The sequence below is a fragment of the Talaromyces stipitatus genome, genomic scaffold (assembly GCF_000003125.1).
Source record: "Talaromyces stipitatus ATCC 10500 scf_1105507295555 genomic scaffold, whole genome shotgun sequence".
NCBI lineage: Eukaryota > Fungi > Ascomycota > Eurotiomycetes > Eurotiales > Trichocomaceae > Talaromyces > Talaromyces stipitatus.
The window spans coordinates 1513972-1529070 of record NW_002990116.1 but is presented as its reverse complement, the minus strand read 5'-3'; the positions used below and the strand labels follow the sequence as shown (position 1 = coordinate 1529070).

The following is a 15099-nucleotide window of genomic DNA, read 5'->3' as shown; positions in this document are numbered from 1 at the left end:
ATGAGGAATTGAGTATATCATATCACAGAAGACATATCCACCGGTCTATATGGAGATGAAATCATGAACCTCGCTTCTGTTGCGGCGGGGGATCAATCCATCTTCCATCCCGAAGCCAAACACCAGCTCCCCCATAATGTCCAGCTTCAGATCCTTTCAAAAAGGCGAAGCGGAAAAAGAGGTCTTGTGGCTCGTCCTCATTTTCATCTTTTGCTTGCTCAGTTATTGACGATCTTCGGTGTAATTCATCCTTTTGCACCGTGAAAGAAACCATGTCATCGTCAGATTCATCCCCGCTGTCAACATCTTGTAAATTGAGGTCGTCACTGTAATTGACTAGTTCCAAACCCCGGTGACCCTGTCGACGCCAGGTGAATTTCCCCTTTCGGTCTTCATCGAGATATCCCCGCCAACGTTCGACGTCGTTCAAAAGAACGCTGATACCGTCAACACCGAGATGCTCCATGCGTTGTCGCTCCCAGAGATGAAATGTAATGTTTCCATTACCACGATATGCGGAGCCACTGCCACTGCCAATTGCATTATTGTAAAATATTGGATGCATCGGGGACGCTTTGTCTAAATGAATGGACACAGATGCATTGGTGATATTGGGATATGAAGCACCCCACCATCCACCGGGACCTGTTGGATCTTCTCCTAGAGCTGCGGGTGTTTCAATAATAGACGCAAAACCCCACCGCGCGACACCGTTGACGAATAAGCCCAAGAGTAACCCTTGGTAAATGAAAGATGCACGAGTTGGAATGATGGTGCCTGGCATAAGCAACATTGCAAGTATATAATGGTGAATCCGAAGTCGAAGGCCCGGCAATGCCAGCAGGAAAAGAAGTATGGCGACGAATGAAAGATATACCTTTAAATAGCGTGGCATTAAGCCCGCTTGACGAATTAGCCACGCTTGACTTAGCACAATCACGATAATTATTGAAACCACAGTAGCGAGTGCAACCTTGGCACCAGGTTGGTTTGCCAGATCATGTGGAGTCAGACGTTGAAGGGGTATCCAGAGAGCGAATGTGTAGTTGTTCAGGGCACCGATAAATGCAGGAGTCAAGTACAAGATTGACTTTTCAATTTGATATCCTGGATGCGCTACTCGCTGCAAAAGTGGTCGAGCCGCATAGAGATAAAGAACGTATGCTATAAAGCATGCCGGAAGTAGGCGAGAGAGCAAAATAGAAAATAACTCCGCTAGTGAAGGGAAATATGGAGGGTCAGATACGACTCCCACGTGTAAAATGAGCATACTAAAAGTGCTAAAGTAGAAAACTCCTGGAGATAGTGTGAAAATACTGATTATAGCGACGGAAGCCGCTGTGATGCCGAGCAATGGCCATCGTGGATCTGCTGGACAGGAGTTTTGTGAATCGGAAAGTGACAAAAAGTAGAAAGACTTTGGAAATGTCGATGGAAACCCAGTCGAAGTGATTCCGTTCCGAGTGGACGATGGGAATGAGTGTCCTGCGCCGTTCAATTTCAGCACGCCGCAGCCACCACTTGAATCGCTCACGACACCTGCATGGATTGCAGCTTGGCAAATGAAACTATCAGCTCGATAGATGCCCAGTTCAGAAGAGTCGGGTTCCGGGCCACCAACAACAAGAGACTGGTAATTGAGGGTTTGGTTGCCAACGGTCCGTTCCTGTTGAAGGATGACTGATTTGCAATTACCTGGACAACGGAATGCGAGGTGAGAGGCGTCAAAGGGCCGGCATTCATTCCCGTTCAAGCCACAGCGATTTCCGGCGGCCCTAACTATAAGTAAGTATTTGATGCCAATAGGTAAGAGCCTAACGAAGACTGCAACGTACCAATAGCTTGCCGCACATGATATGACCTGTGGTCGACCATAGTCTTCAATATTGCCAGATGTATTGGCCTTGAGAATAATAAGGAACCATGGCAACAGCCAAAGAAAATATACCAAAAGAAGTAATGCCACTTTATGTGCCTTCCTGGGAGCATATCTATCGAAAAACTTCACCGGTATCTCCTGGATTTTGGGAAATAATGGCTGAAACAGCAAATCATGAGGTGGATCGGGACCTTTGACCCAGCGGGCTGTAACCCGACCAGCCTTTCGCAGTGGAAGAGGGATCCAACGCCATTGGAAAGAAGAAGAAGATTCTCTGAGCCAGACTGGCATACGAAAGCTTGTGCCATCATGGCCATGGTGGTTGGTTTCAACGTTGAGCACATGTGTCACGGGGTTGTCGAGATCTTCATCTTCGATTCCATCATCCGTCAAAGGAGGGGCAACGTAGATGCCTCGCTCTTCATCACGCTGGTCTCGAATCATATCTGATAAGGAAAAGGAAAGAATGCATGTGAAAGCTCTAACTTTGTTGCTGTGTGTGGAAACTCGTGATACGATGACTCCTACAAAGGAGTGACTCGTAAATGCAAAAATAAGACGTGACTGGTAACGCTTCAACAAAAGGAGAGCAAGTATATAGAATGTACGAATAGGGACAAAGTGTTGATGATTGTTTAGAGTCGTTGGATGAGATGAAGTCGGATCATAGTAAGCCCGAGATTCATCCAATAGGCAGCTACGTCATTGGGTGATTCAGTGTCACGTGGCAGTTATCCGCACAAATAGACTTTCTGTAATTATGCATGTATAATTGCCCTGCACAATCTTTAAAGGAACTACATCTCGTAAAGTTGTCTTTTCAATCAACGACATCATCCAGGAGACCTGGGCGAATGAGTTTATTCGCAGAGGTCGATGCAGCTTGAAGGAACACTAACACTGCAGAGTAGCTAAGGTATATCAGCACAGATCCGACGCTTACCTTAGTTTTTCTAGTTTTCGCCGCTGTAGCAGCGAGTTTATCTCCCGGCCTCGCTTCTGTGGCCATCTGCACACCAAAGAGAAAAAGTGAAATGAACGCGGAGATGACACCGAGTCGTGTGCCAGTCGATTTGACAAGAAGATCCAATACCCATATTGGGATGAGGAGCGTAGCAAGACCTATCAGCAAGACGATTATTGTATCGAATAGACAGACTCTCGTCTTTGACTAATAGAAAATTGCTTCCTCATCGTAAGAATTGTCTGCCCAGAAGTTGCGCAGATGAAGATCTTTGTTGCAGCTGGTGTATGCGGCGGAGAGGTCTTGCCAATATTCTAGTGGGCCAGTCCAACGAGAATACTCTCAAAAAAACTGAGAACTATTACGCAGCCCGTGCAGACTGGAGGAAACACTTCTTTATTCCACTGTCAGGAATAAAGCCAAGTATAATTGCTGCAAATATCTCCTCAGAGACTTATCTCGGGGAGGGCTCTATAGTAAAGGAGGCATGGTTCTACGTACGTTTTGAGAGAATATCTTTCCCGGAGACCGTCGCTAACAGGCACTTAGGATACACGGAAAGAAGAATGGATGAATGGGCTCCTTATAAGGGCAATCAGACTACCAGATTACGTATCTCTTCATGAAAGGAAGCTGATCATACAATTAGCTCTGACATTGCATTCTGATAGGATATGCTGAGAATTTTGAAGATTGAGAGAGTGCTATCGAGCACGAATGAGTATTTTTTGGCGAAAGTATTAAAGTAGAGGTAGAAAAGGTGCTGGAAGATTGTGAGAAGAAAGAAGGTATGATATTGGAGGCAGCAGAGGAAGAACCAGAGGGAGCAACTGTGGGAGTAGCAAGGGAAGCAGTGGAAGTAGCAAGGAAAGCAGTGGGAGTAGCAAGGAAAGCAGTGGGAGTAGCAAGGAAAGCAGTGGGAGTAGCAAGGAAAGCAGGGGGAGCAGCAAGTTGGGAGAGCCTGCGGCTGCTGCGGCCCTAGATTCCAAGGATATGGCAGCAATGCCTGTGAAGCTTATGTGAAAAAACCGACTGGGCCCGTCATACCGAGTGGACTACCACCACCACCAGTTAAACCACATTTGAGGATGGGATGAGTTTTCCGGCCATACGCATTCAGGGTGTGAAATTGACTCTTGTTGAACAGGTCTGGGGTGTCCGCCCGGGCATATCTAGGTAGAAGATCCTGTAACTCAGAGTGGATGAGTTAGACAGTAGTACCCAGCCGATTTCAAGCTATGGCATTTGGTATATCTGTTGGCTGTATATCTATGTTCAAGATCATCTAGGTATGTACCACTCATAGAAATTATCTGGCATGGCTACTGGTAGAATATCATTCAACACTCATTTTGTGAGAAGATTATGGAGAAAACGGATCAATATACCCAGGACAGGTGCTGTTTGCTGGTACGAAGAAGCCCGTAGTGTCTGCATGCTGTTTACCAGCAGGATCAACAATAGTAAGCAGAGCTTCTCCTGGCCCACCACCATTCGCCCACATGAATGTGAATGGCACGAGCTCCCCAACCCCGATATTGACTGTCACAGAACCAGCTTGATGGATATAATCGCCTGCGAGGTAATCGTAGTTGGTATTCTTGTAGTCGCTGTACGCTTTGGTTCCGTGCCACGCGTAGAAAACATTGTCAGTGTCCGAACTGGAGGAAAGAGTATAAATTCCAGGTCCTTCCTTTGCCCAAAGATATCCTTGAATCACAATGCAGACGAATTCACAAGGCTCATTAGCTGGTAAATTGCATTCGTGATTTCCGCTTGAGGTTGAATATCCCACGGTTTGGAACGAAGCAACGTTCTCAACATACCCACTGAAATTGTACTTCGGACTATTGAAGTTCTGTGGATCAAATGTAATCGCATGTCCCGGGAAGTAATTCTGTGAGCTATAGTAGTAGTACCAATTCAAGCCGAGTTGAGTATTAGTTGGTACAGGAGTGTATGAGGTAGTGGTAGTAGTTCTGGTCGATGTTGCTATAGACTCAGTCGTGACCACAAATGCAGTGTGGGTTGTGACTAAAGTAATAACTCTGACGACGAGTCAGTTACCAATTCCTGCCAGACTTCTAGGATGATACTAACTCCGTAGTCACGGGGACTGTCGTTACATCGATAGTAGCAGTGACAGTACCAGATGCCACCCAATCGGTTGAAGTTTCGGTGACAGTAAGAGACGGGCCGAGAAAGCATTCACAAGCTGAAGACAATAATGAGTCCTTCAGTGGAGGTACCCAAGTTGGCGTGGGAAGTGGCCATAGGGACAGGGATAGTGTTGTCGGAAGAGGAGTAATGGAAGATGCCTTTCTGACAAGTTTGCCTGCTACGGTAGTTGCAGCAGCGGTTGCTGGACCAGCTGCGTTTCCGAAGCTGGTTCCAGAGTAGCATTCTGTTGTAGGAGATGTGACGGTGACAATATGAGTAGATTCCTACAAGAGGAGGTAAGCAAATATTGTTCATACTACCGCCAGCGCAAGGGCAAGGTAGACATACAAAAGAAATGTTGAAGGTTTCTGTGATTGTTGTGCTCTAATTACCATTAGCAATCAGATATGAATCCTCTGATGTGATTTCAAGCTTACAGTGCTCTCAAAGTCCACAAACGTTTCCGTGATGGTGAATGGAGCTGGTACGGTCTCGACAACGACAGTGGTTGCCGCTGGAGTTGTGACTGTAGTTGACACCACCACTGTTGAAACACCAACAAACTGAGAGCAAAAAGCAGGAGCTAAAGGATTAGCACTGAATACGGATACTGCATCTGCCAAGCAGCTGCAGTTGGATGGTGTAGGATCCAGGGGAAGTGCAACCACAGTACCCAACACGAGGCACAAGTGCGGAGATAGCTTCATTTTTGCGAAAAAATTCATAGCTCGAGCAGCCTAGACAATTCCACTTGTACTCTTGATACCAGAGGGAAGTTCAAATCGCTCCAGGAGACCCATCCTTTTATATGGGAGCATTTCCCGTTGCAGATAACCTTCCTCCAACATGACAAAAAGGGGGTCTCGCAGCACCAAGAGAGCAGCGCATCCGTCTCTCCAATTTTCTAGGGGAGCAAGGTAGAAGTGGGAGTTCATGGCTAGCTGATGAAATGAATATTGATCGATTAAGACGAGTTGCAAGTCTGTATGGACAGGTCCAATTTTCAAGTCATACTTTCCCCCTCATCCATCGCGAACTCTGGTACATCAATTAGAACAGTGGCTTGCATTCTCATATGTAGAACTGAGTCAAGCGGGAAACTAAGCTCTCCGTGCTGCAATGTGGTTCACAATAACAAGCAAAAGTAGCCAACTCCGGTGTTAGGATTGGAAAACTGACAGTGGCGGGATGACAGGTGGCAGGGGTCTAAGCAAGCAGCTAAAAGTATCAGTGGGTGGTCAGGAACCTAGGTTCGTCCACTTCTTCAAAGATGGATGTTTCCAATCACCTGCAAGCCACCACCGCTAGATTGCAGGCGATGCACAGTTGAAAATTATTGGCCAGGGTCGAGGCGGGCGAAGATTTGTCACTTGACTCTTTCAGCCAGCCAACAGCCCGGGTACCGTAGCAACCGGAAATGGACTCGGGAAAGAGATCTTCTGAGTCGACAAACATGCATTGCAGCCATTGCAGATAGACTCTGTCCTTGGTTTACGCAACTTCACATCGGCGTGTGTTCATGTTTCGAGAGACTTCTGACAACCTGACGTTTCTGTCACTATCTTTAATGTCCACGCTTTAAGACATGTTTTGAGGATAGTTCGCCGCATATGTAAAGATCGGGGGAAACTGTCTAGAGCCCGAACCAATTTGGGGGAAACCTTCGGTGTCTCATGAATTCCAACATTTTGATTATGAGATTCAGGAAATTGGCTGTCTTTCAAATTCTTCATTCATGGTTAACGAGCGCAGGACCCCTAGGGATCAACAATCGTAGGCAGGGTGTTAATAGCACCGTTAACTAATAAGGAAATATTTTCTGTAGCCCTAGCGAGGTTCTTGTTCAACAATAGCAATCCTCGTCTTGCCGAATTACTTGGAAGTACGTTGAATCAGGTCCTAATGGTGGATTAGCAGATTGCAAGCTTGGAAAACAAGAGGCAATATCCCCAAGGTCATACTAGAAGGTTGTACGTGAAGATAAAATGGCCAAAGTACTACAGAATCTCCAACTCCGTAAGCGTCTATTGAGGTCATATATGCAGAGTTATATTTGTAATCCCTTACGTTTGTCTGCAATATTGTCAGCGAGATGACATGCACCAAGAGATTGTATAATACACACACCAAATTGTATCTCGATTCCATCACTTGACAAGGTCTCGGGCTATGTCTAGTCAGCAATTAATTTAGTGCCCGCAGGAGGTAACTCACTACAACAGACAATGCAGCATTCGCAATAAGAACATCAAGTCTCTCTTCGAACTCGGTGAACTACTTTGCAGCAGAGATACAGCTCCTTGCATCTGACAGATTCAGCTCAAGGAAGTGCAGACCTGCTGTCATATGCGGGTTGATCGGCTCAAGGTGATTACAGAGTTGCTCGAATTTTCCTTTCGATTGAGAAGCAACATATACTTTGGCAGTGTGCTTTAATAGCTGCTCTACCGCCTCTTTACCAATTCCCGTGGCACCACTAGGGAACGGATTTTGTGTTGGTCTGTATAAAGGCTGCTATAATGTCAATGATTCTCACCCGGTGACTATGACAACCTTCCCAGTCAGATCAGGAATGTCTTCAACAGAGAAGTTCTTTTGAAATGACTCTATGACTATTGTGAGCCGTCATTGGTCAGCCGCGGCTTGTCATGTGACCTCGCTTAAGCTGGGCCACTATATTAGATAGATTCGAGGGCCCCTGGCCTCTCTCTTCCAGGGTGATCAACCAATATCATCCTCAAGATCAAATGCCACATCAAAATGCAGAGAGACTAAACATTCTGATTGCTAGAGGCCCTATAACTGTGGGATACCGCTTTATAAACGAGTAACTCCGTATGCTATAAGAAGTTGTAACTAGTCTCTGAACGGGGTTTAGAGACCGGCCACCCCTATCTCCGGGCTTCGTGGTTATGATACTACATAGTTTTAGTAGCAGCAAAGAAAGATAGCTTCAAGTTCACAAACAATAAACCTAATATCATGAGGCTGTCCCGTTGTCTCACCTGGAAGATAAAAGTCAGGACTCTAGGCTTGCGGAATGTTTACAAGTTGCTGCCTTAGAAACAAAATTAACCACGTGACTCTTGTCAGATCGAGTCAATCTCACATCAATCTACATCAATCTACATCGTCTTGCTGTTAGTGCCTAACCTGGATAGGATATTCCTTCCAGTCTGTAGTTATCGTATCTCTCGACTCTATCTTTATCTTCAAACACGAAAGTACCATACGTATCGTACATTACAATACCTTCGTAAAAAACGACATTGCCGATCGTAACGGCTTAGCTTGACAGAAGTAACATATATCATTGGACAGCGCCCTTCTCCATGCAATTGGCAATTTGACAGAGATAAGGCGTTGTTGAGCGGTCTCCGTAATGCCGCTGGTCTGGGGGAGTCGATGGGAGCTGTCTCGTATTATTTGTTTCTGAATGTACCATTAGAAATCTATTTTCAATATTATTGGTGAAATGTCTTGAATTGATAAACAATTCTTGGTTAAATATGGGTACCTGGTTCTGTAATTGATCCGTATTACCATTACAACCCAGTAGGGCACACTTATCGTACTTATCAGTGGTCCAGGTAATCATGAATTAATAATGTGCTGTCTCCCCAACTAGTCAACATCGAAACAACACCAATTCTGACAGATGTGAGGGTATCATCTTCAATCACGACATCCTAGTAGTTACCTGCATCCTTGTTCAGCAGATCTACATCCATCGGAGACTTTCTCAACGGTCCGGTCGGCTTGCATATCCGCCACAGATTGACACACGACAATGGCTCAACATCCAGAGTTCCGGAGCTCGTTGCATCCTCCCTTGGATTTATCCCACCACTTTTCGCAAACTACCAAGAATAGACAGAGTAGCAACGTGAAGGGGCTATATAAATGGTTTCAAATCCCTGGAATGCAGAATGTGGCCGGTGGTAGGTGGTTATCTCTCCATATCAGTTTTTGTAGATACGGATCCATTAATAGACTATTATGTCAGGCCTGCCGCACGAATCCTACTTTCCCTATGATACTCTTGAAGCAGCGGCAGCACGGCCATCTCGATTCGACCTACCGGACTCATCAAAAGGGAAAAACAACAAGCCGGCAGAATGGCATGTAACAGTACCCAAGATCCAGGATACCACCGATATCCTCAAAAAGATTGATCTATCAACTGCTCTTCAATATGGTACCGCTGAAGGTTATCCACCTTTGGCCGCGTTTATTCGCAAACTTACTCGCGATCACCTTCATCCCAACATCCCCTACGCTGAAGGACCGGAGATTATCATGTCATGTGGCAACACCGATGGATTTGGAAAGGTCATCGAGGCTCTTACTAATCCCTGGAACAAGACAAGGGATTGGATTCGAGACAAAGAGGGTGTTCTCTTTGAGGAGTTTGCCTATATGAATGCTGTGCAGACAGTTCAGCCCCGTGGTCTTAATATCGTTACAGTTGCTGTGGACGCTGATGGAATGAAGGCTTCTGGACCAGGCGGTTTGGCCGATGTGCTTGAAAATTGGGACTTTAGCCAGGGAAGATGTCCGCATCTGATGTACACTGTGACGTAAGTTTGTCTCACTAAAAGAAGGAAAAGAAGAAGATGTTGACTATGACGCAGCCTCGGCCAGAATCCTACCGGTAGCACAACCTCCATTGAGCGTCGCAAGGAAATCTATGCCTTGTGTCAGAAATACGACATTATCATAATCGAGGATGAACCCTACTGGAATCTTCAATTCCCCTCGTCAAGGAAACATGCCGCCAAATATCGCGGGGATGCTGTACAGGCAGATTTGTTCAACCGAAACTACAATGCACACGGTCGATCTTCCGGCTACGAATTCCTGGACAGCCTCGTGCCATCCTTTTTGTCAATTGATGTGGATGGCCGTGTCGTACGTTTAGATACATTCTCCAAGACCATCGCACCCGGTTGTCGTCTAGGCTGGGTTACCGCCCAGCCAGCTATTATTGAACGTATAGCGCGCATCACCGAGACCTCAACCCAGCAACCTTCGGGCTTTGTCCAAGTCATGGTCGCACAGTTGCTACTGCAACAACAAAGCTCACCCGCAGCACGCAAAGCGACTGATAAAGATAACCTAGGCTGGACATTGGACGGATGGATCCAATGGCTCGAAGGACTACGAGATGCCTACGAGCGTCGCGTACACGACATGTGCAGTACCTTAGAAGAAGGTCGAACTGTCGCCATTGACAAACCTGCCCCTGCCGCCAAGCACAGACGTGCCCCCAGTAACGGCGGTCTCGATAGCTGGTCCGTCGTCAGCAAAGTACCCATGTACGACTTCAACTGGCCCCTTGCTGGAATGTTCATTTGGATCAAAATCCGCTACGACACGCATCCTTTACTCGAAATATATGGCGCTGAAAAAGTTTGCAAGGCTCTATGGCTCTTCCTACTTGAAAAACCTTTCTTAGTCCTTTGCGCTCCTGGTACAATGTTCGCGCCTACTGAAGCCATACGTGGTCGCGCATCTAAGTATTTGCGTCTTTGCTTTGCCCCCATGGCTGAAGATGCGGTTACGGACATTTCGCAGCATTTCGTGGCGGGATGTAGAGCGTTTTGGCAGTTGGAGAATTTTGATGATATTCCTGGTTTGGATGATCCTATCATGCCTGAAATGATGGGTATGCAGATGTGTTAAATACTTTTTCTTCTAATGATTTTACGACTTGAGTTCTGGGTTTGATACGTACAGTTCGCCGTTTTCGCCTATATATAAGAGCTATTTAGTGCTTTACTTAGATTGTAAAAATTGGTTTTTGAATATAGGATCTGATGGCTATTATTAAGTGTCTCGATGTGAGCTGTATTCACCAATGCAATGGCCATGAACAAGTAATTATTGATTGGAGTAATATAATGCAATGCCATAATGGTCTTAAGAACTAGATGCATCGCCAATGTAGTATAAATACGTGATCGAAACATGAATACCAGTCCCTGTGGTGCTGTCCTATACGTCATCAGGTGCAGAGTAGTTAATAGTGGTCTGCCGTATGCAGTATCGTCCGTTTCACATAATCATCATATTCATCATCGTCCTCCTCCTCCTCAGCTTCATTGCAAATATCTTCAATCTGCCGAATAGGGAGTACCGTTGTTATCGGAGTCGGGGTTGTCGTAGGAATAGTAGTTGGTAAGGTTTCGAGAGAGAAACCGGGCATTGGTCTCGGAGAATTGCCCCATCCTCGAAACTGGAGTTTTTCGAATAATATCTCCATTCTAGGGTTCACATTTCCTCGTAGTGAGGCTAAGAATTCAGCGATGTGACAGACCATCTCTTCCGGGCCGACTTTCATGATTTGTCGGCGTTCGGAGACCCATGGTATGCAGGATAGCATATCTGCGAGGGATATTGCTACGTCTGCCAATTTCATTTGCTGGAACAAGAGTCAGTAACAAGCTTTCAATGGAAATGTTGAATATAGGTGAGCTTACCATGCCTATACCATGAGCCTCGATGATATTACGTGAAAGATGACTCAGATACATGAGCACAATCTCTGCCACGTGTTCAGGAAAACAAATGCTCAAATTCTCGTCATCCGCGTTCACGGAAAGTTTGATGTGGAATATAGACATCTTCCATACCATTATCCTCATCCATTGCTGAGTAATAAGAAAGTCGGCTTGCTGGACTTGCATCTTTGACTCTACCTGTTGCAGTCCTCGTAGCTGCTTATCAGTGCCGACGAAAAAGTCAGCCGTCCGAATCAGCATGTCGCTATCCATAGCGCGGCCAAATGTATGGAAAAGTTGGCACAGGTCTGTAAATGCAACTAGGCCAGGTTGGACATCTTGAGTTTCTAGCTGGGGTAAATCGGGATCTAATACCAAGATTCTCGGTAGATCGAATCGAGTTGTATGGCCGCTGAACAATTCTGTCCGTGAGTCAAACTAATCAGTTCACTTTGTGGGATATAGCATACCGTTCTGTGATACTCAGAATCCGTATTATACGAAGATGCAACTGGGCTTCCTTTTTGGATAGCCCTATGTAGTGTTTAGCTTGATCGAGTTCGAGAAACTGTGCCAATGTGATCGCCTCACGTATGAGCACTGTCGCTCTGCAAACATGGCCACGGTTTGCATAGAAAATATGTAGAAAAAAAGACGAAAGTAATAGTTCGAGACTTGGTTTCTCATGATAACGAAGTGTAGCTCTTGCTCGTTCTGACTCCCCAGCTACCCATGTATTATCAACCGCATGAGCAGCTTGAGCGATATCCGAGGGATTGAATTTCAAATGCGCGAGGACAACCGCCGTTAAGGCTGTACATAAAGCGTAAGCTTCTGCATCTTCCGGATCTTGAATCCGTAAACTCATTTCATCCCGGTCAACGACCGGCCATACCGAATATAGTCGTTCATGGTATACATCGAGGTACTGCTGAATCAAAGGAATTGGTAAGGTTGGCGAGAATTGAGAGCTGGTCGGTGGAGATTCCACAGTACTGCTACTACTGCTACCACCGTCTCCATGCTGCTGCTGCTCCGGAATGACAGGCACAAGTTGACTCTCCGGTACAGTTGCTGAATCTTGCAAGATACTTTCTTGGAGACGGGCCAAACGCCGCTTTTCAGCCCATGGCCCCTTGGGACCGGGCTTGGATTGAGCTCGGGATGTAGTGCAGGAAATGCCCAAAGTATGACAACGTCCGCATGGATTTCCACGATCACATTTTATTTTCCTCGTGGCACACGGGTCACAAGCTCGACTACGGGTCATTTGCCTGATGTAGCGGACTTTGGCGCGTGGAGCCCATGAGTATACATAGAAACGAGCCCGGCGGCGGAATATTTTGCAGGAGAATAAGTGCTGGGAGATATTGTCGCGAGAAAAAAAGGGGTGCTGTCTCAGGGAAATTTCAGCAGTCGAAGACGGTCTTATATATAGCAGGGAATTCAAACTCGCTTCCAGAAGAAAGTAACAAAATCGTCAGCTTGGTTTTTGGTGGAGATCCATGCCGAATCATGGTTGTGGTCACGTGAAGACACCTTACTGGCCGAGAGTGATGCCTGAGCCACCGGTCACATCGTCTCCAACACCATCTCCATACATAGTACTCTGGAGACTGTCAATCGCTTAGTGCAACCCACAATGCTTGGTTTTAACCACCAATAAGCCTGAGAACCAGGTGCTTGACTCTGGAACAGATGTAACACCCATGCAAATTTATACGACTAGCTACAGATTCACTGTTACTATACTTAAGAGATATTCTCGGAGTCATCCTCGAAATGATATTTTGTTTATCAAACACTAATCAAGTTTGAATCCAATAAAGCCATTAACATGGATATCAAGATAGCAAAGCTTGAGTTATGCCGACGTCTTTGAAGCAACTGCAAAGTACCTACGAGTAAGGCATTCGGCTGCTCGGTGCGATATATGCTGGTTGATATGCTCCGATCGTGGACGTTTCAGGACTCATATATTGAGTACTATACGCTGGATGCCCTCCCTTTGGTAGTAGTAGCCGCGGGGGAGGGGGTGGTAAAGGACTCCCTTTCCTTTTCTTCGACCGCTGTGACAAACTGCAGCCCATGCATGCCGGATCCGCACGACAACGTGCACATGCACTGCCCGGATTGTTGACTTGAAATCTAGCCTTGACGCTGTAGACCCAACACTCTAGTCCCTGGATCTGACATCGTGTACATCTGTCCGCACCAATTCGTTGGACTCCAAGCTCCGTTTCCATTATCCTTCCAATATTGCTAGCCACCCGCGGACTGTCTCGATTCTCTTGAGCCCACATATACCACCATTTACCAACTGCAGTCGGTTCGTATACCTCCTTGGTCTTCGTACCAAAGGCGGTCCAGTTCCAAGGTAGACGAGGTTGATCAGCTATATCAGCTTGATCGAATGTGCTTTCATCCTGTGGTTTTATAGGTTTGTCATTCGTGCTAGTGGAGGGTTCAGTTTTCAGATTCGTATTGGTTTCGTTTTGAGGAGCGTTTGGGGTAACGTTTTGGGAAGCGGTTCTGGGGGCGACTTCGGGGGCGTTTTGAGGGGTGATAGAATAGTTTTCTTGCGAGCTTGGAGAGGTTTTGCGCTCCAGGACTGTGAGAGATTGGTCTTTCAAGCGTTTAGATGTTCTTTTTCTCGCGGGTTTAAAGAATTTGATTCTCGGCCCTGTTCGAGGTTCGCTTACTACGGTCGTGGGCGATTCATTCACGAACCTTGTAGAAAACGAAGATGAAGGAGGTGCATGTGTAAGATATTGTGGCGTCGAAGCAGCTAGCGTTGTAGCATTGACTGCTGGTGGTAGATGAGAGTTTCTGGTTACGTTAGCCATAATCTCATATGCAACATTGGTTATTGACTTCATACCCTTGATTAACAAAGCGAGGAGTGTACGGCCTATCACGGGAGTAAGCATACTGCGGTTCCGCATCCGACTTTCGTGGTGTCCATTTATTATCATCTCCTGATGAGCCAGTGGTAGTATTGGGGTGGGTATCGCCTTTCCATTTGAGATCTGTCTGGGTGTCTGAATCATTTTTCGTTTCTTGTTCTCCTGTCAAGTTTGCATCGTCCTCCAAATCTGTGCCGGCATCAATATTTGCATCGTCATCCCAGTTTGTACCGTTCTCCAAGTTTGTGCTGTCATCCTGGTTTGTATCTTCCTCCCAGTTTGTGTCATCGTCCAGCTTTGCGTCGTCTTCGAAAGATTCATGCTGGTGGCTTTCTGGTGGCGTCTCTTCTTGTTTTCTTGAAAACCGTCGGAACAGGCTCTGAAGAAATGACATTTTTGCGAGTAAGGCTCAGTATGTGGCGATAGAGACTGGACAGCGCGCAATGCGACAACGCGCAACGCGTTACCGACGCGCTAAAGGAAACTCCAGTAGGGTTGAGGAATATGAGTCGATAGCGCGGATGCTAAACTGAAGATTATCTAAAAATCATGCAGGGTTAGTCTTCAAAATATCGTGAGGTAAGGTTCTGGTTGCTCTGATAGGCTGTATGAGGGGCTTTTGATTATTGACTGGTTATGATGTAGAGACTTGTCAGTCTGCCGAGGTACCTACCCAATTTTATTGCT

At 46.2% G+C, this 15099-nt stretch overlaps 6 protein-coding genes across 6 annotated transcripts; 2 read left to right on the top strand and 4 right to left on the bottom strand.

Moving 5' to 3' along the window:
• Nucleotides 1-61: 61 nt before the first annotated feature.
• On the bottom strand, nucleotides 62-2470 carry TSTA_116650 (LCCL domain protein; the record flags this gene model as incomplete). Its single annotated transcript, XM_002481823.1, has 2 exons — nucleotides 1836-2470; nucleotides 62-1775 (listed from the first exon to the last, which is right to left on the bottom strand). The coding sequence occupies exons 1-2, from the start codon at nucleotides 2321-2323 to the stop codon at nucleotides 62-64; spliced, it is 2202 nt and encodes a 733-aa protein (XP_002481868.1). The 5' UTR covers nucleotides 2324-2470.
• A 455-nt stretch (nucleotides 2471-2925) lies between these two features.
• Nucleotides 2926-3825, top strand: TSTA_116640 (uncharacterized protein; the record flags this gene model as incomplete). Its single annotated transcript, XM_002481822.1, has 3 exons — nucleotides 2926-3021; nucleotides 3080-3340; nucleotides 3604-3825. 3 exons carry the CDS (start codon nucleotides 2926-2928, stop codon nucleotides 3823-3825), a joined length of 579 nt encoding a protein of 192 aa, XP_002481867.1.
• A 345-nt stretch (nucleotides 3826-4170) lies between these two features.
• TSTA_116630 (uncharacterized protein) lies at nucleotides 4171-5710 on the bottom strand (the record flags this gene model as incomplete). Its single annotated transcript, XM_002481821.1, has 3 exons — nucleotides 4171-4891; nucleotides 4944-5287; nucleotides 5441-5710. 3 exons carry the CDS (start codon nucleotides 5708-5710, stop codon nucleotides 4207-4209), a joined length of 1299 nt encoding a protein of 432 aa, XP_002481866.1. The 3' UTR covers nucleotides 4171-4206.
• Nucleotides 5711-8793: 3083 nt separating this feature from the next.
• On the top strand, nucleotides 8794-10834 carry TSTA_116620 (aromatic amino acid aminotransferase, putative; the record flags this gene model as incomplete). Its single annotated transcript, XM_002481820.1, has 3 exons — nucleotides 8794-8944; nucleotides 9010-9583; nucleotides 9638-10834. 3 exons carry the CDS (start codon nucleotides 8794-8796, stop codon nucleotides 10686-10688), a joined length of 1776 nt encoding a protein of 591 aa, XP_002481865.1. The 3' UTR covers nucleotides 10689-10834.
• Nucleotides 10835-10866: 32 nt separating this feature from the next.
• Nucleotides 10867-12965, bottom strand: TSTA_116610 (C6 transcription factor, putative). Its single transcript, XM_002481819.1, has 3 exons — nucleotides 11977-12965; nucleotides 11486-11918; nucleotides 10867-11427 (listed from the first exon to the last, which is right to left on the bottom strand). Exons 1-3 carry the CDS (start codon nucleotides 12774-12776, stop codon nucleotides 11026-11028), a joined length of 1635 nt encoding a protein of 544 aa, XP_002481864.1. The 5' UTR covers nucleotides 12777-12965; the 3' UTR covers nucleotides 10867-11025.
• Nucleotides 12966-13370: 405 nt separating this feature from the next.
• On the bottom strand, nucleotides 13371-15050 carry TSTA_116600 (uncharacterized protein). Its single transcript, XM_002481818.1, has 2 exons — nucleotides 14388-15050; nucleotides 13371-14335 (listed from the first exon to the last, which is right to left on the bottom strand). Exons 1-2 carry the CDS (start codon nucleotides 14804-14806, stop codon nucleotides 13405-13407), a joined length of 1350 nt encoding a protein of 449 aa, XP_002481863.1. The 5' UTR covers nucleotides 14807-15050; the 3' UTR covers nucleotides 13371-13404.
• Nucleotides 15051-15099: the final 49 nt, after the last annotated feature.